This window comes from Nuphar pumila, chromosome 5 (genome assembly GCF_984573655.1).
Source record: "Nuphar pumila chromosome 5, dmNupPumi1.hap1.1, whole genome shotgun sequence".
NCBI lineage: Eukaryota > Viridiplantae > Streptophyta > Magnoliopsida > Nymphaeales > Nymphaeaceae > Nuphar > Nuphar pumila.
The window spans coordinates 122,866,332-122,888,682 of record NC_143253.1 but is presented as its reverse complement, the minus strand read 5'-3'; the positions used below and the strand labels follow the sequence as shown (position 1 = coordinate 122,888,682).

At 37.9% G+C, this 22,351-nt stretch overlaps 1 protein-coding gene across 1 annotated transcript; it reads left to right on the top strand.

The window, feature by feature from the left end:
- The first annotated feature begins 20,253 nt into the window (after positions 1-20,253).
- Positions 20,254-21,910, top strand: LOC149838475 (fasciclin-like arabinogalactan protein 2). Its single transcript, XM_090006611.1, has one exon. It carries the CDS (start codon positions 20,368-20,370, stop codon positions 21,559-21,561), a length of 1,194 nt encoding a protein of 397 aa, XP_089862737.1. The 5' UTR covers positions 20,254-20,367; the 3' UTR covers positions 21,562-21,910.
- The last annotated feature ends 441 nt before the right edge of the window (positions 21,911-22,351 follow it).

The window sequence follows — 22,351 nt, the reverse complement described above, 5'->3', positions numbered from 1 at the left end:
TCAGATTAAAATGAGCTCTGGTTACATACAAATCGATAGATCTAAAATGCACCAGAATTCAAAGTATAATCTATAAAGCAACTGAACATGATGAAAGCAAACTGCACATGCGTGGATGTTCAAAAATGAGATCTAATGCCTTAAAATATGAATGGGTAAAAACTTTGAATCAGACTCCACAACTCTTCAAGTTGAATGATGCTACCCACGCTGGGAGGAGCCCCCAAACCCCCCTCCTGTAAGGGCAAAAACTCTAAATCAGGCTCCACAACTCATCAAGTTGAACGATGCTACAGTTAGTGTGCAGGTCAGTCGGTGTTTGATGGAGAAATGTTGGATCGTTTGTTGGATGTGCACAGAAGTAGAGAGAGTGAGATGAGGTTTTACCCCTCTCTTGTAAGGGTAAAAACTCTGAATCAGGATCTACAACTCATTTAGTTGAATGATGATACCCACGCTGGGAGGAGCCCCCAAACCCTCCTCTTGTAAGGGTAAAAACTCTGAATCAGGCTATACAAGAGTCAATGTATAGGTTAGTCGGTGCTTGATGGAGCAATGTATGATCTTCTAATGGATGTGCACAGAAGCAGAAATAGAAGGGAGAGAGAGAGTGAGAGGGTTGATGTTCATGGCCTCCTCTAGGGGAGATTTCTTTCTCGGATAATCCTGCAGTGCAGAGACTGGGTCTTAAATAATCATCTTCGGGGCACTTAAGTCTTTACAATCACTCCTTTTCAAGAACCGTCATTTTTTTTTGCACCAATGGAGGAGAGGGTACTTAAGTCTTTGCAATCGCATCAAACTCCAACGTTAATTAATTAATGCTGACAAACATGGGGATACGAGACGCACATGCTTACATACGTGGTGCTCTTTGGGACCCCCGATCATGAGATGTAGCTAACTGCCCTATTTGGGGGGGGGGGGGGGACATATAACCTGCTTTGATCATCAGTGGCAGCACACAGCTGGGGTCATCCCTACAGAATGAGTCGACCCTCCCAGAATACAAGAAATAAATGCAGGGGTCAACTCACCTGAGTATGAGTCGACGCTACCAATGCATACAAGGAAAGAAACATACTTAGCAAGGGTCGACCCTTGCTTGCAATGCATAAGTCGACCCTCGAGCAAGCCAAAGTCTAGTTATTTGGCAAATGTAAATTAAAACACAGTTCGTAAAATACCATGCAAATTTATGAGAATTTGGTACAAAATTGTACCTTATGATGAGTGAAGTGTGTACTTGTCGATGGGTCGAATGTGGTGTGAAGGTGCAATGCTCACAATGGTGTTGTGCACCAACTCGGTGAAATGATGGCGAAGAGGGTGCAACGTGCGGGTTTAGTAAGGAGGAAAGGTGATGGGTGGGGCACAACAGTTTGCGGAAACAGCAGAGAAAAGAGGAAGAGGCAGGTGAATAGGGTGGTGGTGTGCAATGGAAAAGAAGGAAGAAGAAGAAGACGGGTGGCCGCTTAACCAAAGAAGGTGGTGAGGTGGCAGGTGGTGACCGACTGGACTGAAGAATCAAGAGGTGCGGTGGCAGTAGAGAGGTTTAGTGGAGGTGGCTCAACCCCTCCACTCTTTTAAAACCAAAGAGATTGAGAGGGAGGGCCGAGAGGGAGAGAAATAGAGAGAAGAGAAGGCTCGTATGAGAGGGGGTGAAGTGAATGGGAGTGAGAGAGAGGAGGGTGGTGGTATTTATGGGCAAAGGAGGTGTTTAGGAAAACCCACACGTGAATGGGGTTATAATTAAACATGGAAAAAGGGTCTTAAACACTTGTAAAAATAAATTTTAAAGTGTAAGGGAAGGCTGAATACGTGTTTTGCTTTTAAAACAAATAGGTTTTGGATCTAGTTTGGTTCTGGGTAATCTAATTTAGTTTCAAACCATAGCTGGTTTGGTTAGGGTCTTGTGTTAATTAGATTAGAATCAAGTTAATGTAACTAACTAAGTTCAAATTAGTCTCTTTAGTTTAATTAAAAATTCTACCAAATAAGAATTTATCAATATACCTTAAGTAAAAAAGGTGATGATATGCATGACCTTAAGTTGGTCAACACAGGTTGACCGACTATGATCCTCATATCATAATTGTTTTCGTAACTTTTTCGCAATAACCATTTTTTCCCTTAAATTTGCAGGGCGCCATCCGAATTCATTTTAACTTTTTTTTTTATAAAATAAAAACTGTTTTTCTCAATTTTTCGATATGAATGCAACCCTGTATTCAAAAATTATAAAATAAGCCCTAAAATTATAATTTTTTCTTTAACCATCTTTCTGTTCCCATAACTTATTATTGTTTCCAGAAAAATAATAGAAAATATTTTCATACATAAAATTTTAACTAGGGGTGTCTACCTTATTCCCAAAAGAAATTCCTTGTTTATTTATTTAAAAAGGTACGGTTGTTACACTCACCCTGAATCAATGGAACTTTATTGCGACAATCAATCAACATTACACATTGTAGCCAGTGCCACACCTGTGGTCACCATTCCGACAGTGTAAAACTTTGTGGGTGTCCCCATAGAACCTCCTACTTCAGTTTGCCGAAGGAGGTACCCACATGGGTACTCGAACCTATGATAAGGAAAGCTCCCTATCCACAAGTCTGAGGCCATGTGGACAACCTCTTGAAGCATAAGAGCTCACCGTGGTCCAAGAGAATATATAATTTCTTTGTATCTTTGAATAATAAACAAAAAGAATTGATTGTTGTAAATGCATAGAGAAACAAGAAAAGAGGGTAATATATAATTACGCAAAAAAGATCCCATCCTTTTACATAGAATGAGTTCCATATAGGCTTAGGATCAGTCAAGAAAGTGAAAATGTGGACCAATCCTAACCATTGATTGAACAGTTGGAATCCGTAATCATAATCATGAATTTACATAAAAAACAACGCTATCTATGATTGAAATGAGGAAAACACTTTAAAATTATTGCATTTTCCAAATTTTATAATTGTCTTGAGGTAACTAAGCTCTTGCTTTACTGAACTAGAATTACTAAACTAACTTTGGTTACATTTTACAAATATCGTTTGATCCTTTTAAACTAATATACCTGATCTGTTACTAAGGGTTACACTTGGATTAACCTTTTTCTATGTGCGTGTATTTTTGTTAGCTACACTCAACTGCACCGTGTTCTCTCAAACTCATAAGTGCTAGCTTACATAATCAATTTGTACTCTGGGTTAAGTGGTCTCGACATAAGATTACTAATTTTTTAATCATAAAATTTTAGTGCATTGTAAGCCATTGATCTTTGAAAAAAACTAAAGAGATTATGAAAAAGAAGTCGTTTGTACCTGAAAGTAAATCTAGTTTTGCCCTTTATCCTTGTGCGAAATGAAAGCGGAATAGACTGGTTAGTCAACATGGAGGTGAATGTTAAACTCATAAAGATTTTTACATTAAAATTAAGAAATTTAATTGACAAAAATTATATATAAATAACATATGAAGTCCGTCATGCTGCAGTGCAGTTTAATAAATGGACAAAGGGACAGACAAAAAAATAAAAAGGGAAAGTGGAAACCAGCCCTATGGCCCACAATGCCACATGGGGGTGGAGGAATAAAGTCCTTGGAGTAAACTCCTAATCTTCTTATGAAGTAAAGAATTTGAGACAGATAGCTTGGTTCTCACTCAAGGCGACCGTTGCCTTTTGCAGCCATGTGCAGAGAGAGAGAGAGAGTATCCGTTAGAAATAGTTGTGTAATTATTTCGGAGAGAGAGAGAGCATGGATGTCATTACTATTTCTGTCATAGTCGCTAGAATATGAGAACTGCCCGAATGAACTGAGCATTTCGAATGCTTTTTTTTTGTAACAAATTCAACCATGTAGATATGTTCATCACAGTGAATTTGCTAAGAATAAACATGTTGGAGCATGTATTTTGCATAAAAAATATGATTTTTGAATGCATTAATATTTATGAAGATTATGAGCCATTGATTTTAATGCCTTAAAACATTTTTTTATGGATTATAACCAGATGATATAAGAGCTAGTTTTTTATAAAATCAAGCACGTAGATCAAAAGATTCTAGTAACTCCTCATATCCATATGGTTAGATTTAAGATAGAAGAACAAATTAAAGATCCATAAAAAATAACGGTTCTTGCAGTTAGTTCTCATATTCTAAGTAACTCCTCACATATATATCTCCCTCTGTAAACTTGATAAGTACAGGAAGGTAAGTCTATAAAGATTTAGTTCAAGGCATCAAGTTGAAGGATGTCAAGAGTTTGATATTCAGGATGTGTCTCCTTTGCTGCAAGGCCGCAGCCAACAAAAAACCATCACCAATAAAACACACAAAACCACAGTTAACATAGCACCTCCCAGGCTATAACAAGATGTTTGAACTAAACCATAGCTTTTTATTTTCCATCATTAAAATAAATAAGTAAGAACAGGGTAAGCCTAGCCTTAGCTTCCAACTCAAAGAGGGAAACAAGCAGGGCAATGCCATGGGGGTACCCTCCCAGATAGCATTGAGCTGGATGGTGTTTGAGATCGGAGTCAACATGGGGGGCAGCTCTTGGTGTCTGATCTGAAACCCTTGCTAGGTTTTGAGATGTGGGTTTGGACCTTAGTCTCACTTTTCTTCTCTCTCTTAATTAATTAAATACGATGACAACATGATTTTGCATTGGATGGACTTGACTGTGGACATCACAAAGTAGGCGCGCATGGAGTACTCTGAGACCAAACTCTAGCTAGTCCTAGATAGACCTTGCTTCAAGTTTTTCCTTTTTGACAGATAAAGCCCCTACCAGTTATACAACCCTACCATTTGGGGTTCGAACTTGCAAAGTCCCAACACAAGGTTACCTGCACTAACTGCTCCTGCCAGACAAGCCATTGGTTCAAGTTTTAATAGGTCTTACCAACCTGGTCTCCGATTGTCTGGTAGGAGCAGCTAGTGCACGTTACCTTGTGTTGGGTCGTTGCAAGTTCAAAACCCAATGGTATAGTGTGCCAAGACTGGCATGATTAAGATCTCATCATGCCCCTGTTTCTCTCTCTCTCTCTCTCTTATACCTGTACGAGACAGTGACTTCATAATTGAAAATGACCTAATAATTTTCAAGGATGCTTAAATACATTAATAATCTATTTTATTTATCGTTAAAATGCGTGCATGAGGAAAGAATAATGATTAGAAACCACCACTAAATATCTTACGCATATAATAATCCTTTAAAAAATATTATTCGGTCAAAAAGTCATGGAACTGCCCATAACAACGTTAATTAAGTTGATAATAATAATCATAATAATATTGTCCTTGACTCCCATAAGGTGAGCAAAGGCAGGCTGTGCAGGTGACACTTGTCCTTCCAGCCGACACTAACAAAAGATGGGTACTCTTTGCTCCCGCAAAAAAACACAAAACCTCTTAAACATTAGAGCCCAAAAAACTAGCGAAGGTCAAGTGCAATCACATTGCACACTAAAGTGTGCAACTGTACTTGATTAACCTACCATCGTTTCTTGGGCCCACAGTTGACAGTTGCATCAATAGGGATGGCAGTGGACCCGGGCGGAGACAGGGACAAGGTCTCCACCCCCTGTCATGTTTCAAAATCCGAATCTCCATTCCCCCCTTCATTTTCCCTCTGCCCACTGCCATCCCTATGCATTATAATGCGATTGCACCCAATATAAAAACACAAGTTAGCTTTTCTTTCTTTCTTTTTTGTTTATTACATGTAGAAACTGCCCTAAAATTTGAGAGACCTTACCACAATGGTCTTAGCCTGCCATACCCATAGTGACAAAGGTTTTCTATATGCAATTTCTCGTTTTTTAAAAACTCATGAGAAATTGAAAAAAATTCATAAATCTCGTGTTTTTTTTTGGCAAAATCTTGAAAATAAAAAAATAAATTTAAAAATATATAATTTATTTTTTATAAGAAAATATTAATAAAAATTATTTAAAAATAAAAATACATGATTTTTCACAATAAATAGCCATTTAAAACATAAATATCACATTTAAATAACGATATTTATGTTTTTTCATAAATCTCACGATATTTTGAAAATCTCACCAGAAATTACTGTTTTAAACTTTCAGGCAATTTCTAGCGATATTATCGCGAGTTTCATAAATCTTGCGATATTTGTCACTATGCTCATACCTAAGGTTGCTTTTCATAATGCATAAAACTTCATGAGCGCTTGATATCATACAATTTTGTTGGGCATTTTTCTGGTTTTTTCGAGTACCTTTTATGGGGCAAGTCTTTAGGGAATCAGTGAGATCTATTTTAGTGCACGAGCTTTATAAATACCCATGATAGTCCGATTCTTTTAATAAAAAATACTGTTTTTTGTCCTCCCTAATTTTATAAATTTGATAGTGGATTATGCTCTTACCTTCAAGGCTTTAGATGGGCTTATTAAGGGTTCTCTAATGAGAATTCCCTTTTCATCTCTCTATTTCTCTATCCCTAGTCGTCCCATCTTCTCCCTCGTTTTTCTTTAATTCCATGATCGGCTTCCATTTCTAATATTAAAGCATGGTTCTAATCCATTCTATCTCAAAAAATTAAAAAACAGTGTTTGCAAGTTAGATCTTAATTAGAATCAACATGAAGAACGAGCTAGCCGATTGGACAATTTTCATGCTTAACGTGAAATTCAACAAGAGGACGTGAGGAATGGCTGATTTGAGTACTTGAGTTTTATTGTAAATCCATCATCAAAGCATAAATTGATCATCATACGGTACAGATCAAGTGAAAGATTCCAGATCTAAAACAATTTTCATCGATTTGGAGAATCCAAGACATGAAAGAATGTTCCTAACGTGAAAATTGGGTGGAAATCATTATTCTGAATTCATTTTCACGTTATTTTTTGTTTAGGTTGCTTGATTATGCATAGATCTGCATCTGGTCATGATTTATTAGAGATTTGAAGTATTGATGCATGATTTTGGATTGAAATGATACTTGGATGAATTCGTATGAATAAGGCATGAATCTCTACATGTGATTTTTTAATTATTTCAACGTGAAAATCAATACATGATTTGATTGTTAGATGCTTCGTTTTAGTTGATTGGTCTATAGATTTGAGTTTTCCTAGCATAAATCATTGTTTTGGAAAGCAGGTTATATGTTCTCCCCCGAAGAGGGCAGTTAGCTACATCTTGTGTTCGGGGGTCCCAATGAGCACCATGTATTTAAGCATGTGCGTCTCGTATCCCCATGTTTGTCAGCATTAATTAGCATTGGAGTTTGATGCGATTGCAAAGACTTAAGTACCCTCTCCTCCATTGGTGCAAAAAAAAATGATCATTCTAGAAAATGAGTGGTTGTAAAGACTTAAGTGCCCCGAAGATGATTATTTAAGACCCAGTCTCTGCACTGCAGGATTATCCGAGAAAGAAATCTCCCCTGGAGGAGACCATGAACATCAACCCTCTCACTCTCTCTCCCCCTTCTCTTTCTGCTTGGGTAACATGGGTAACATCCTCCCAGCATGGGTAGCATCATTCAACTAAATGAGTTGTGGCTCCTGATTCAGAGTTTTTACTCTTACAAGAGAGGGGTATGGGGGTTCCTCCCAGCGTGGGTAGCATCATTCAACTAAATGAGTTGTGGATCCTGATTAAGAGTTTTTACCCTTACAGGAGAGGGGTATGGGGGCTCCTCCCAGCGTGGGTAGCATCATTCAACTTGAAGAGTTGTGAAGCCTGATTCAGAGTTTTTACCCTTACAGAAGAGGGGTCTGAGGGCTCCTCCCAGCGTGGGTAGCATCATTTAACTTGATGAGTTGTGCAGCTTGATTCAGAGTTTTTGCCCTTACAGGAGGAGGGTTTTGGGGCTCCTCCCAGCGTGGATAGCATCATTCAACTTGATGAGTTATGGAGCCTGATTTAGAGTTTTTACCCTTACAGAAGGGGGGTCCGGGGCTCCCCCCGGCGCGAGTCCCACTACGCGGTTAGCGGGGGTCCAGGTGGGGCTCGGGGGGCAGCGCCCCCCGGACCAAATTTTTATGGGGTCTTATATGAATTTTTTATTTTTTTATGCAACCCAACACAGAATTTTTTGGGGCCTTATATAAATTTTTTTATTTTCTTTTTCTCTTTTAACTATCGAAAAAGATCAATAAAGCGTTTTGTTTAATCGTGGGGCTCATGTTTCCTTCGGTTGTTTCTTGCTCGAGGTTTTCCGCAATAAAGCATTTTGTAGTGTTTTTCGCAAATCGCTATAGCGATTTGTAGTGTTTTCCGCAAATCGCTATAGCGATTTGTAGTGTCTTTCGCAAATCACTATAGCGATTTGTAGTGTTTTTCGCAAATCGCTATAGTGAAACACGCGCCGGGGAAGAGCCCCCGGACCCTCCTTCTGTAAGGGCAAAAACTCTAAATTAGGCTCCGCAACTCATCAAGTTGAATGATGCTACTCACGCTGGGAGGAGCCCCCAAACCCCCTCCTGTGAGGGCAAAAACTATGAATCAGGCTTCACAACTCATCAAGTTAAACGATGCTACAGTCAATGTGCAGGTCAGTCAGTGTTTGATGGAGCAATGTAGGATCGTCTGCTGGATGTGTACAGAAGTAGAAAGAGAAGGGAGAGAGAGTGAGAGGGTTGATGTTCATGGCCTTCTCTAGGGGGAACTCTTTGCCTCCCTTGATTTCTTTTCTGGAGAGAGAGAGAGGGTTTTACAGTGTTTTACGGAGAAGGAAGAAGAAGAAGATGACGATGAAAAGTTTAAACAGACATTTTTGATGGCTCAGGTTCGTTTCGCCAGATGACCATCGGATCGTCGACTCACCAGCGTTTCGCCGGATCACCATCGGCGAAACGATTAAGGTTTGTTTCGCTATGTAGACTTTGAAGAGTCAACATCATCCTCGACTTTCTGGATGGAGGACATGTTTGTCCTTTTTTTGAACATTTGTTTTTTCTTTTTTGAATGAAGGGCATTTTTGTCATTTTCTCAAACTGTCATTTTATGAAAAGAATAGCAAGAAAGGGTACTTAAGTCTTTGCAACCACACCAGACTCCAATGCTAAGTGATGTCAACATACACGGGAATATGAGCCCCATGTGCTTGTATACGTGGTGCGCATTCAGACCCCCGAACACAGACGTGGGATTCAGTGAATCATCGGGGGAGAACATACACCACCCTCTCATTGTTTTGATGCTATTAGATCTGTAGTTAGGTATATATTTGGTTGTTTTTGCTGAATTTAAAAGGTTTTGGATTTAGAGAAAGGTTCTGACCTTTTATCATTCTTTTTTTCAGCGATATTTGGAGTTGTTGGGAAGATCCACATAAATTGTGCAGCTTTCTTTCCCTATATAGGATCGAATCGAGCCTCCATGGTGTTGATTCTACTAGAGTTGTGAACTCTATTGGGGTGAAATTTCAGTCATTGGACAGCGGAATCTGACAAAAAATACACCAAAAATTCTGTTCTACAAGTTCTGATTTTGCATAAAATTGTAGAAAACACACACAAAATTATTTACATTGCTGTTATTTATTGGAGCATCATCCCCAACTCAAAATTGGGGTATATCTTTTTTACATTCTAAATTTCAGTTGAGAATTTTGTTTTGCCTTAATTGGATTTCTATTCAGCCCTGAGGACCTTTGCAAAGTATGCAAAAATTTAGACTATATTTCTATTCTAGTTTTGAAAAATTTATGTTGATCGAACTATAAAATTTGTTTGAAGGGGTTATCTGCTAAAACAATTTCTTAGATATTTTTTGAATCTTGAATTACTGCAATTGAAGTCATATTTGTTCTAGTATAGCTACTTTTTATACCTTGCTTTGTTTTTTTACCTGAACTTATGACCTCGTCTCAATCCTAAAAGTGCACCCTCTAGGCCTACAAATTGATACACAACTAGCTTTGTATGTTGTTGACCTAACTCAATTTAACTCATCTCAAAATTCACTCTATCTTGACTTGTAGTCATTTTATCATATCCTACTTTTTGTGACTGCCGGAATTGAATTCTGTCGTAGAACCGACTTACTTAGTTTAACATATTGCATTCACTTAAACCTCACAATAATTTATCAAAAAAATTCAAAACCTAATCAATTCAAATTCTTTTGAGAACAAGCTCAAATTTGACCATAACCCTTGACCTAAGGCCTTGAGCTAACATCATTTATCTAAAGCAGTTTTCGTTGCTATAGAATTCAAGAATCACTCTTGTCCAAACATTGCAACAAGAGGAGCTCGCAAGATGGAGAATGCCCTTAGCGCTAAGACATGACACCAAGTGAATGCCCTTCTTAGGAAGATGATAGCCAGATTGTATCGAATGAAGGCAAGTCATGATCACTTCAATGCATTAACAAAGAAACTACATACACAAGGAGATTTAAATTGAATTATCCTATGTGAATATTTACCCAAATTTTATTCCAACCCATGTGAGGAATTGGATTAAATTCTCGTCAATGTTGATTTATCTACTTTCTATGAGGAGTGAAGCACCATTAAGAACCACCAAATTCAACCATTGGAGCACCAACAGTCGAATAAACAATTCCACGATAATGGTAGCCAATGTGTTTGGCAAAATGTGGCTGAAAAAGAATTGATAAAGAAAAGAATCTCAAGTGAGAGGATGAACCATTCTCATACTCAAATGGGCCATGCCTCCTGCACACATGCCAGGAAAAGCGACTTCCAAGGCATAAATATGGCATCAAACTTACTATTTTCGTTCTTGTAGAATCCAAACTGTGCCAAATAACAAGTTACTCAAATCGACATCGAATGAGGTGGAATACAAGCCAAAAGTTAAGGTGAATGTTTTTCTCACACTTTTCATGGTTTTTTCCCATGAAAAAAGATCACTGCTCTAGTAGGGTAGAGTAGTAAGAGAATCATAAATATGATTTATAGTTTTGAATAAGCTTCTTGTATGTATGTTGGGTGCTTGGGAATAAATTGTAAGAGAAATAGTAGATAATTTTTCCTGAATATAATTGACACTTGAGATGTTTCACATCATCATGCGAAGAAATGAGCGAAGACCTAAAAAACCTAAAAAGTGGGTTAAGAATAAGAACAGTCACACTCACAAGCATTGCTTTGAAGACAAGGCAAATTTAAAAAGGGTGGGATTAATAGCATACCATTTTGTTGAGCATTTTTTTTAGTCTTTTCGGAGTCTCTTATATGGGTGGGTCTTGTATAACTTCTCACATCTTGTATTTGGATCCAAAAATCCATGAAGGGTGTATAGAGTTTACTAGGAGACTAGTGAGGGCTAATTTGGTTTTTTGAGTTAACTGGACTCTGTAAATACCGATCATAGTGTTTGCATGTTATCATTATTCTACTTTTTTAATGAGAATACTTTTTTGGCCTCTCTAATTCTAAAGTATATTTATCTCTTGCCTTCCTTCAAGACTTAAATTAAGCTCATTAGGCTTTCCTAGTGAGAATTCTCATTCCATTTCTCCATCATCTTCACCATGATCGGCTACCAGCTCTCCCCAAGAAAGTATTGAGTGTTTAGTGTTCATAGTTGGTGAGGATGAAGCCTCAAGGTTAGGCACCCAACCACCCACCTACCCCCCAACCTTGATAATATTAATATTATTGGCAAAACTCTATTGATAACAGATCTTTTTCAATAAAAACTTTGAAAATGAAAAAAAATTGAAATTGTCTTTTCCAAAAATTCAACAAAAGAACTCGTTCTTTTGAGAAAAATATTTACAATGTGACAAATGTAGAAAAATACGTAAAAGAAAATCAGAATGGATAAAATTTTATTGGATCTGAGGTTTGGATTACACCGATTCTCCAATTTGAATCCCGTAGTTTTCATGCCCTAACTTGATTTTCAAGGAAAAATCTAAAGCATGTGTCTAGTCTTTCAACTCATTTTTATAAAATTAAAACCCAAATTAAACCTATATACAGCTTTGCCGATTTATTTTGCACTTCATTAATTTCTTATGCCATGCTTTTTTTTTAAAACATCTGTCCTTTTTTAATGCAAAACCTTTCAAGTCAGGTATACAGTATTTGATAATATTTTTACCGTCTCACATACTGCTAAATATACACCGGAAAAGGGTAAAGTAAAATATCAAAAAAGAAAGGGCACATTGCATTCTTGATCAACTAATGATACACACACAGCTAAGCAATATTATTTATGTTTACTAATAAGGCTATAACCTTGCTTACCTACATGCATAAGTTAGATATTAAAATATTTTTTAAGGTTATTAACATGTCCTGTCATTGATGGGTTAACTTTTGTCCATTTTAAAAGCCAGAATATATTCTCCAGAAGAAGAGATCTATAACAGTCCAATTAAGTGTGATCATAAATGATAATGTTATGTCATCTGTTAACATTGAATAGAAATTATACTACCTAGATTGTTGTGTTGTGGAGAAGTCTCATGCATTTATTCATGGTTGTCTTAAAACATATTTATTTGTGCATTTTTAGACATTTTAATAACTCAAGATTAAATAAAAAAATAGCAATCTACGATTTGCCATTCATGATGATGGTACTTTTTTTAGTTAAAAAAAGAAAATCAGATACAAAGTAATCATCAAATCTCAAAGAGACAAATGCAAGGAGAGTTCAGTCTTTGAAGTCAATATGCCCTGCTTAGGTAAGTGATTATCTAAATCTGGATCGGATTTGTCAGGTGGATCTGGGTCTGAGTAGAAAAAAAAATAGATGTAGGTGATTAGATCCACGGCTGAAATCAAATTTATCTGCATTGATTGTAACTTGTAGATTGTATCCATTTTGAAATGCAAATCAGATCTCAACAGGGAATTATATCCCTTTTAAAAGTCTGATACAATGTCAGGTCAAGCACAGCCTGACCCATATCCAACCCATTTGCATCCTTTAATGAGGAACACTAGCACGTTCACCTTTATGCAGGGGTTGCCGTTGTCGTTTTTGAAGTAAATTAGTAATGAGTTCTAAAGGACGAACGAGTTCACAGTCAAATCCCTCTATGATGCATTTTCTTGGGTCCACTAGCCTGATTGGCTCCAAGTTATGTCACAGGGATGCCATTTTGGTGGTGTGTCCCGGGTAGGGGTGGGTTTGGTTCGGACCCAGGTAGAACCAGACCCAGGACTGATTTGAGAAGATGGTACCAGATCTGCGTTCAATTGGACCCACTATAATTGAAACCATACCCGGATCGTATAAGAATTACATGAACCTTACCCAAAGCATACCTGGTAAAATAATATGTTTTTGTCTTTTTTACATTGAAAATTGAGGTTCTTAGTCGGAACTCAGGTCTGGCCTGTGTCTAGTATGAAATTTCACAAACTATATCAGGCTCCGTATACTAATGGAACCCTTCGGGTCCAACCCAGATTATAATCGGACCTTCTAATTTATTACTAACCCAGATTATAATCGGACCCTGTTCGAATCCGAGTCAAACCCGACCCAATGACACCCCTAGTCCAGGGTGACATGAGCGGATACAACCTCGAACATGTGAACATGTCCATACAATATTTTAATGTTATTTGTATTAATTTTTAATGTTTTAAAGTTTAATTTTAATACAAATAATATTTTTAACATTAAAACATTCAAAAATTTAAAATTTATTGATTAAAAATAAAAAATCGTATCCTCATGTCCTATTTCCCAAAAGAAAACTCGAACTTGCGAGTCGAATCCGCATCGCCCGTTTCGTGTCCACATCTTTGTGAGATAGGATCCAAGTTATCTGCATCAAACAAGCTAGAACAGGACCGGGTTTTGAGTCTAAATCCAATAGCAAGTGTAACCCTGTAGTTGAGCTGGAGAATACTGGCTACTACAATGCCTCAAGGTCCAACCCCGTCCCGACCCGATATCCACTAAGGAATATTCCCGTAATGGACGGGAAAATCTGCCGAGGAGGCCGAGCGATTAATCGGAGAGCTCATCGCCTCTGCGACCTCGTGGCTACTCCAGATTAGATCCTTGTCGGTGGAGAAATCTGCTGATGCGAGATGTGACACGTGTCGACCTCTGGTGAGATATCTGGAGCCAGGCTGTCACTCTTTGGGAATAGCTGGAGCTACCTATACGCCAACCGTGGTTATTTAACTCTATGTTTAAGCCCTTCTCTAAGGAAAAAACTACAAAAACACCACTATCTCCACTTGTACTTCTAAATGACGAAAACACCCTCAACAAACCCAATTTTGTTTTTGTTTTTTTTTTGGGGGGGGGGGGGTGATGACACTGTCGGCTGCTGTTAGAGTAAAGGATCCAGCTCAATAAAAAGTTGATCATGTAGAGTATGAGGAATGATGTCTCCATGTGGTCATAACTAGGGCTTGTAATCGAGCTGAACACAACGGAACAGAGGGTGTTCAAACTTGGCTTATTTCTTGTGTTGAACCAAGCTGAGCTTGAGAGCTTAAGCTCGAGCTGAGCTTGAACACGCAACATACAAAATCAGATCTGCTCAAGTTCGAACCTGACTTGGCCGAATGAGTTCGAGTCGAGTTTAATCAAGTCGAGCCCAAGCCTGGGTCGAGCTAGCTGGGCTTGTTGTTTGCCCCTATTCCTGTGTCAGTGACCGTGGGTCCTTTGACATGAGGCCAAAATGGGGTGTCCCTACCACATTTCTTGGTAGGTTGCAGTTGAGGGACTAATTCTTCGTTTCTTACTATGGACAGCAATAGCAGTAACATGCTGGCACCTTTATAGCAGCATCTGCAGGACAACAACGATACCATTAATCACGCAGAGAGTTAAGGAAAGGTGGAGCCCACGTACTTCTCTTCCCCCCAACGTATCCATGGATCCTTTCCTTTGGATCCAGGGAGTTCCAAATGGAAAACTATACGAGGATCCACAGATGCGACTCATCATCTTGATGAGCGGCGATCAAGCCTCCTCTGACTGACGCATCTCCATTCATTTTGGTTAAGGATCCAAAACCCAGGTCTTATGATTATGAACTCAATCCAGGGTGCACTGGATCAGATATGTTCCCAACGATATGGATATTCAACATGACATTGTCTAGGGCTGTGAACAGGTCAGGTTTGCATGGGATACCTGACCCAACCCGAATCCGAATTCCTAGGTATGGGTATGAAAAAATGCCGATCTGAATCATATTCAGGTTAACCTGAGGAATATACGGGCTGGGTTTGGGTCATGACTTTTGCTGGGTACCAACCCAACCCTGTTTTTTTTTGCTGGGTATCTAACCTGACCCAAGTATTTTATATATATATCTTTAATAAGAAGTTTTTTTTTTGGAATTGTGTGGGTCAATCCAATCAGGTTGACAAAAGAAATGCTGCCCCATTTTATGCAATGACACCTGTCCAATATAGACACTGGACCCACAAAATTTGACCGTTAGGCGGATTTGAACAGGTATCACTGCATATGAGAAGGGTTTGCACGTTTTCGTGTGTTCTCACGTTTCATCTGATCTGCTGTCTGATGACATGATCAAAATCATACTTATTTTCAAATTATCGTGAATAAATCCTCAATTTTTGTATTTTTTATATTTTTTAAGTATACATATCAAGAGTTTAATTATATTTTCTCAAATTTTAAAATCTACTCTTCAAAAAAAGAGCATGATATTATTACATTGTACCAAGTACACTGCATAAAAAAAAACAAAGGAGAGAGAGAGAGGTCCCTTCTCTTAAAACAAAAACATGAGAGCCCCAAGAGGTATGGTACACGGAAAGGGCCTTTGACCATTAGATGGGTAATAAGTATTAGTTGTAGTTAGTAAGATATTCATAATTAATTTGAATAAATGAAATTATGAATCAATGATTCATTCATGATAAAAGTATGTTTAATACATAAGAAACTGTGGAGGAAAGACTATAAAATATATATGAGTGATAAACATTAAGCTAATTTTTATGAAAAAGAAAGTATGGAGCTCCGTTTCATCTCTAAAAAATGCTTAACCCTTCAAAATGTGAAGAATTTTATATCTGCCTATTTGCTTACAACTCATGATTTAAAAGTTATAATGAAATTCAACAATATTATATTGTTGAAGAACCACAAGTCCGTAGACAGAGGTTACTCCACCAATGAGTTGTTTAAGCTTAATTTGATTAAAAAAAAGTTGATTTTGGTTTAGTTTATATGTTTTATTTATATAGTTTTAGTATGTTAGATTATGACATTAGTTATAAGTCTTTGAAAAACATGATTAACTTAAGACTTTTTCCTAAATATAAAGTTGAGCATGTTAGAAAATGTGATACTTGTATTCAAGCAAAGTTTACAAAAAAACCTTTTCTAAGTATTGAAAGAAATTCAAAATTGCTTGATTTAATACATAGTGATTAATTATGTGATTTAAAAAGTACTCTAACTCGTGGGGGTAACAATTATTTTATAACTTTTATTAATATTTTTTTTAAATATGCATATATTTATTTTATTAAAACAAAAGATAAATCATTTAAAAAATTTAAGATTTTTAAAGTAGAGGTTAATTTTTTTTTATAATTGCAAAATAAAGTCATTTAGATATGATAGAGAAAGTGGATATCTTTCAAACGAGTTCATTGAATTTTATGAATTTCATGAGATATATAAACAAAATATTGGTCCATATACTCCTTAACACAATGATGTAGTTGAATGTAAGAACATGACTCTAATAGATATGGTTAATTCAATGTTTATAAGTTTCGATATAAATTATAATTTTATGGGGTGATGCATTGCTTCGTTCATGTCATATCTTAAATAGAGTTTCATATTCTAAATCTAACACTACGTCATATGGACTTTAAAAATATAGAAAACCAAATTTAAATTATTTAAAAATTTGAGGTTGCATTGCTTATGTAAAGTTTACTGAACCAAAATTAATCAAACTTGATCAAAAACCCAGAACATGTGTCTTCATTGGATATTTATGAATATTGAAACCAAAGTATTTTTAGAATCTATCTGAACCAAAATTAGAGAATATTTAATTTTAAAATCACTTGAAGCTCCAAAAGACATTAAAAATAACCCAAAGAAGAAAATTTGTGAACCTGAAAATCTTGAAATTCGAAAAAGTAAAAGATTGAGAAAGTCAAAAGATTTTGGTCTTCATTTTTATCTATACATGATAGATAGAAACTTAGTTTCATTTTCAGAAGTTATGATCTCTCCTGATGCTCTATCTTGGAAAGAAGTTATAGAGAATAAATTAAATTTAATTATTGAAAATAAAACTTAAATTTTGGTTGATTTACCCTATGGTTTTAAATTCTCAGGATGCAAATAAATTTTTAAGAGAAAACTTCGAACAAATGGCTCTATTGAAAAATTTAAAGCTAGACTTGTAGCTAAAAGTTTCAAATAAAAGCATGTACTTAATTATTTTGACACATATGTTCTTGTAAGTATAATTCCATATATTAGAACTATGGCTCTTTGACTTCAATTTTCAATCTTTAAATTCACCAAATGTATATTAAATTTGTTTTTTTAAATAATTTCTTAGAAGAAAAAAATTATATGGAAAAATCTAAAGGCAATGTTGAACTAAGTCCAAAAAAGAAAATTTGTAAACGGCTAAGGTCATTATATGGTTTGAAACAGTCCTATAAACAATGACATAAAAAATTTGATGTAATCATTTCATACAGATTTAGAATTCATGATTTTGATAAATGCATATATATAGTAAAGTAGAAGATAATCATGTCATAATTATTTGTCTTTATGCGGATGACATGTTAATCATGAGTAATAATATAAAATGTATAAATAATATCAAAAGTTTTTTCATCTAAATTTGACATGAAATATATAGACTTAGCTAATGTTATACTTGGGATGTCATGTATCAAGTTTTGAAGTACTTGAGAGAAACTCTAAATTATGAGATATTCTATGAGAAGAAACTTGTTGTACTTGAATGGTACAATGATGTGAATTAAAATTTTAATTTCAATGAATCATTATTCACAAGTAGATAAATATTTATCCTTCGATCTGGAGCAACTGCTTGTGGATCTAAGAATCAAACTCTGATAACTCATTCTACAATGGAATCAAATTTTATAGAACTAACTTTAGCTAGTATGTAAGTTGAGTGACTAAAGAATCTTTTAATGGAGATACTATTAGGAGATAAGCTAGTACCATTGATAGCGATGCATTGTGATAGTCAAAAAACAATATACAAAACAAAAAATAATATTTATGATGAAAAATCTATACATGTTAATCCAAAGCACAATTATGTGAATAGTTTACTCAAGCAAGGAGTAATCTCTATTAAATAAGTGAAATCTTTTTAAAACTTGGTGAATCCATTAACAAAAAGACTTTCTCAAGAATTTATCTTTAAGACATTGATGAAAATAAAGTTAAAGTCTATAAAAACAATCACCATTGATAAAAACTTAACTACATGATAAGGGGCAAACCATGTCTAATGGTTTAGCAAAAATAAGTCTCTAAGTGATTGAAATGCGTACTTAATATTTTTTTCATTCTTGATGTCAAGTACTCAAAACCTATATACGAAGGTTGTGTTCAAATTAAACTTTTAATAAGATTCATATGCCTTATGATTGGGGTGTTTCAAAAAGATTTATACCCTTGATATACTTGCCTATATGTGTATGAAGATTGGGGTCACCTTTTATGAGACTTAGACTTTGTCTCTACAGTACTCATGAAATGATATTCAACACAAGACCCTTAAAAAGTCATTTAGGATTTTTAATTCAAGGCTAATGTTATTAAGGTCCTAGATTGACTAAAACTAAGTAACACTATGGTGGAGGTTCAAACCCAAAAGGTACCTTCATTTATGCATTGGATCTTCGTGAGCAACCACTTAAGTCATTTTTAATAGTTTTGATCCACTTGGGGGATTTTTGGGATTTGACTCAAAATTACCTAAGTATCCAACATTTTCCTAAGTTTATGTGTTTCTAGTCTTTCCTAAAAGTTTAGTCTCATATTGAAAGTTGTGGAGAACCTCCCTTGTCCTTGTATAGAAGAGTATTGCCTTAGAGGGTAGAGATTATATCTTGGACTTGCACATCTTATATCTTGGACCTTTGACTTTAGACATTGGACTTTGGATTTAGATTTTGGTTTGGGCTTGAGCTTAAGTTTCGATCTGGTTTAGTCTTTGACTTTTTTTAGTACTTAGGATGTTTTCAATCTTCAAGTATAGTTTTGTCCATTGACAAAACCTTAAATGTGCATTGACTTAGCATTTATCTCTTTTGGATCTTACTTAAATCTGACCGGGATTTATATGGACAAAGCCCAATGTTTTTGCATGGCACTTTAATGGTCGTAATGGTCTACCAATCGCTCGCTACCTTGACCATTGACTGTTGACCTAGTCTAGGACATTCCTGACCCTACTAAGATCATTTTGGACTCAACCTTTGCTCTTTTGGCCATTTTTTTGTGCTCTTCTTGGGTTAACCGTTTGGGCATTCATGGTTAACCAGTTATGGCCTATGAGTAGTAGTTTGTAACTATTAAAGACCCTTTATGCTTATTAAGGGATCGGGGTCTGTATGAACCCCAGCCCTCTCCCATTTCTCTTATTTCTTAGCTCTCTCTCTCTCTCTTTGTTCTTTTATAGTGCTTTTAGGATATAGATTCGGTTGTCTTTTAGGACCCAACTTCAATTGCAAATGCTCAGGTCCATACCCACTTGTAATTCAAATCAATACCTAAGGTCTACTCACTTGTATATAAGATTTATACCTATATTTGAACCTAAGATCCATATCCAATTCGAGTTTAATCAACCTAACCTAGTCAAGAGGTTAAAAATGGTTCGTGTTAAGATTATTGATCTCACCCAATGCTAAGAGTAAACCGATTTTTGTGAGAAACACGAATACTCAATTGATTGAAGTAATTATTGCTTGAAAGATAGAGCGTATAAACGCATGCCTACGAGCGCACTTGGTTTAAACTATTTATATATCAAGGGAAGCATATTTTACATCCAGTATATTTTTTCAGCATCATGTACACTATATAAAAAGACAGCTAAAAAGAAAAGGCGAAAAAAAAAAGAGAGGCATAGAGTGAGAGAGCCCAAATCCAGCAACATCACACCAAGAAAAGCGAGGGGCCGACAACCCTCTTCCACACACTAAGGGCCTTTCCGTGAATAAGTAGAAAACCCAGGGCATTTCCTCCACCACTCTAACTCAAAAACGCCACCACTACGCCCACTCTCCTTCCAACCTTACCTATACCTCTCTCCACTCTTCCCCCCACTGCTGCTGCAGAGCGCTCTCTCTCTCTGCAACTCCCTTCTTCCCTCTTCTCCTCTCCACCACCACCACCGACAACAATGCGGGTCGTCCCGGCGGTGGTGCTCCTGCTGGTCCTCCTGGCGGCGGGTCCGCTCTACGGCGACGCCCACAACATCACCAAGATCCTCGCCCAGTTCCCCAGCTTCTCCACCTTCAACCACTACCTGACCATCACCCACCTGGCGGCCGAGATCAACCGCCGGACCACCATCACCATCTTCGCCGTCGACAACTCCGCCATGTCCGACCTCCTCTCCAAGGACCTCCCCATCGCCTCCATCAAGAACCAGCTCAGCCTCCACGTCGGCCTCGACTACTTCGGCGCCAAGAAGCTCCACCAGATCACCAACGGCACCGCCCTCTGTGCCACCCTCTACCAGGCCACCGGCTCCGCCCCGGGGACCTCCGGCTTCATCAACATCACCGATCTCACAGGCGGTAAGGTCGGCTTCGGCGCCGTCGACAACAATGCCCTCGACGCCACCTTCGTCAAGTCCCTCAAGGAGATTCCATACAACATCTCCGTCATCCAGATCAGCAGCATCCTCACCTCTCCCGTGGCGGAAGCCCCCGCCCCTTCCCCGGCGGAGCTCAACCTCACCTCCATCATGTCCAAGCAAGGCTGCAAGGACTTCGCCGACCTCCTCATAGCCACCGGCGCCATCAAGACCTACATGGACAACGTGGTTGGCGGCCTCACCGTCTTCTGCCCCACCGACGGCGTGGTCACCAAGTTCATGCCCACCTACAAGAACCTCACCAAGGAGAAAAAGACCAACCTGCTGCTCTACCACGCGGTGCCGCTCTACGAGCCGATCGCCTCGCTCAAGTCCAACAACGGGCCCATGAACACGCTTGCCACCAACGGCGGCAGCAACTACGCCTTCACCGTGCAGAACGAGGGGGAGACCGTGACACTCAGGACGAAGGTGGTCACGGCCAGCATCACGGGTACACTCTACGATGAGCAGCCCGTCGTGATCTTCACTGTGGACAAGGTGCTCGAGCCGAAGGAGATGTTCAAGCTCGCGCCGTCCCCCGCGCCGGAGCCGGCCGCGGACTCGCCCGCTCCTTCCGCCGACAGCTCTGCATCTCCACCGGCCCCCGCTGGACCGGATGAGGCTCCCGCCGACAAGGCCGCCGCGGATACCTCCGACGGCGTCAGAGTGGTGGTCGCCGCCGGGAGAATTGCGTCGGCCCTTCTCCTCATGCTGGTGGCTCTACTTGCCTGATCTTTCGGTCTTCCTCACTCTCTCTCTCTTCTTTTCTTGTGTATTATTTTGAAAATAATTCCCCTAGTTTTAGGGGCTGTGATTTTTGGTATTGATTGTTGGTTTGTTGTGAATGTGTAGTTGGGAGAAGGTGCGGTCGGTGTCTTCCTGTGTTTTTTTTTTTACAGTTTTACTGGGGGTTTATGTGGTAGATTGATTTATCTTCTTTTTTGGTTTGTAGCTTTTTGCTTTTTTAGGCAACGGAGTGGGAATTCACGTGGGGTGGCTGTGTTGTCTTGTAGATAGGAAAAGTGGCAGTTATTTAAGGGGAAAAATCGGTCAAAGATCAAACTGCTCTGACTTCGAGAAATCTCTCTCTCTCTCTCTCTCTCTCTATATATATATATAAAGTGTGCGCAATTACGCTGGCCGTCCATCACAGGGCTTATGGACGGTTAGCGTAAAAAATGATAAAAAATCAATTTTAACACTTATTGGCGACGGTAAAAAACAGTTTTGCCCTTTTTTTGCGTTTTTTTTTTGTTGCCGTCCATCACGCCTGGTTGCACAGGTAGCTGCACTCACTGTATATATATCAGGCGGTGCCGTGGTGGTATGCTCTTGATTTACGTAATTCTATTCTCCAAAAGCCAAAACTGACTTTTGAATGATTAATCATGCTTAATTTAATGTTTTACATGTATCAAATTCTACTCAAATGACTATACTAACGGGATAAATAACGCTAAACACAGCCCATTAGATTTCACATTTGGTAGTTAAATTCATTCAAACTATTGGAATGTACCGT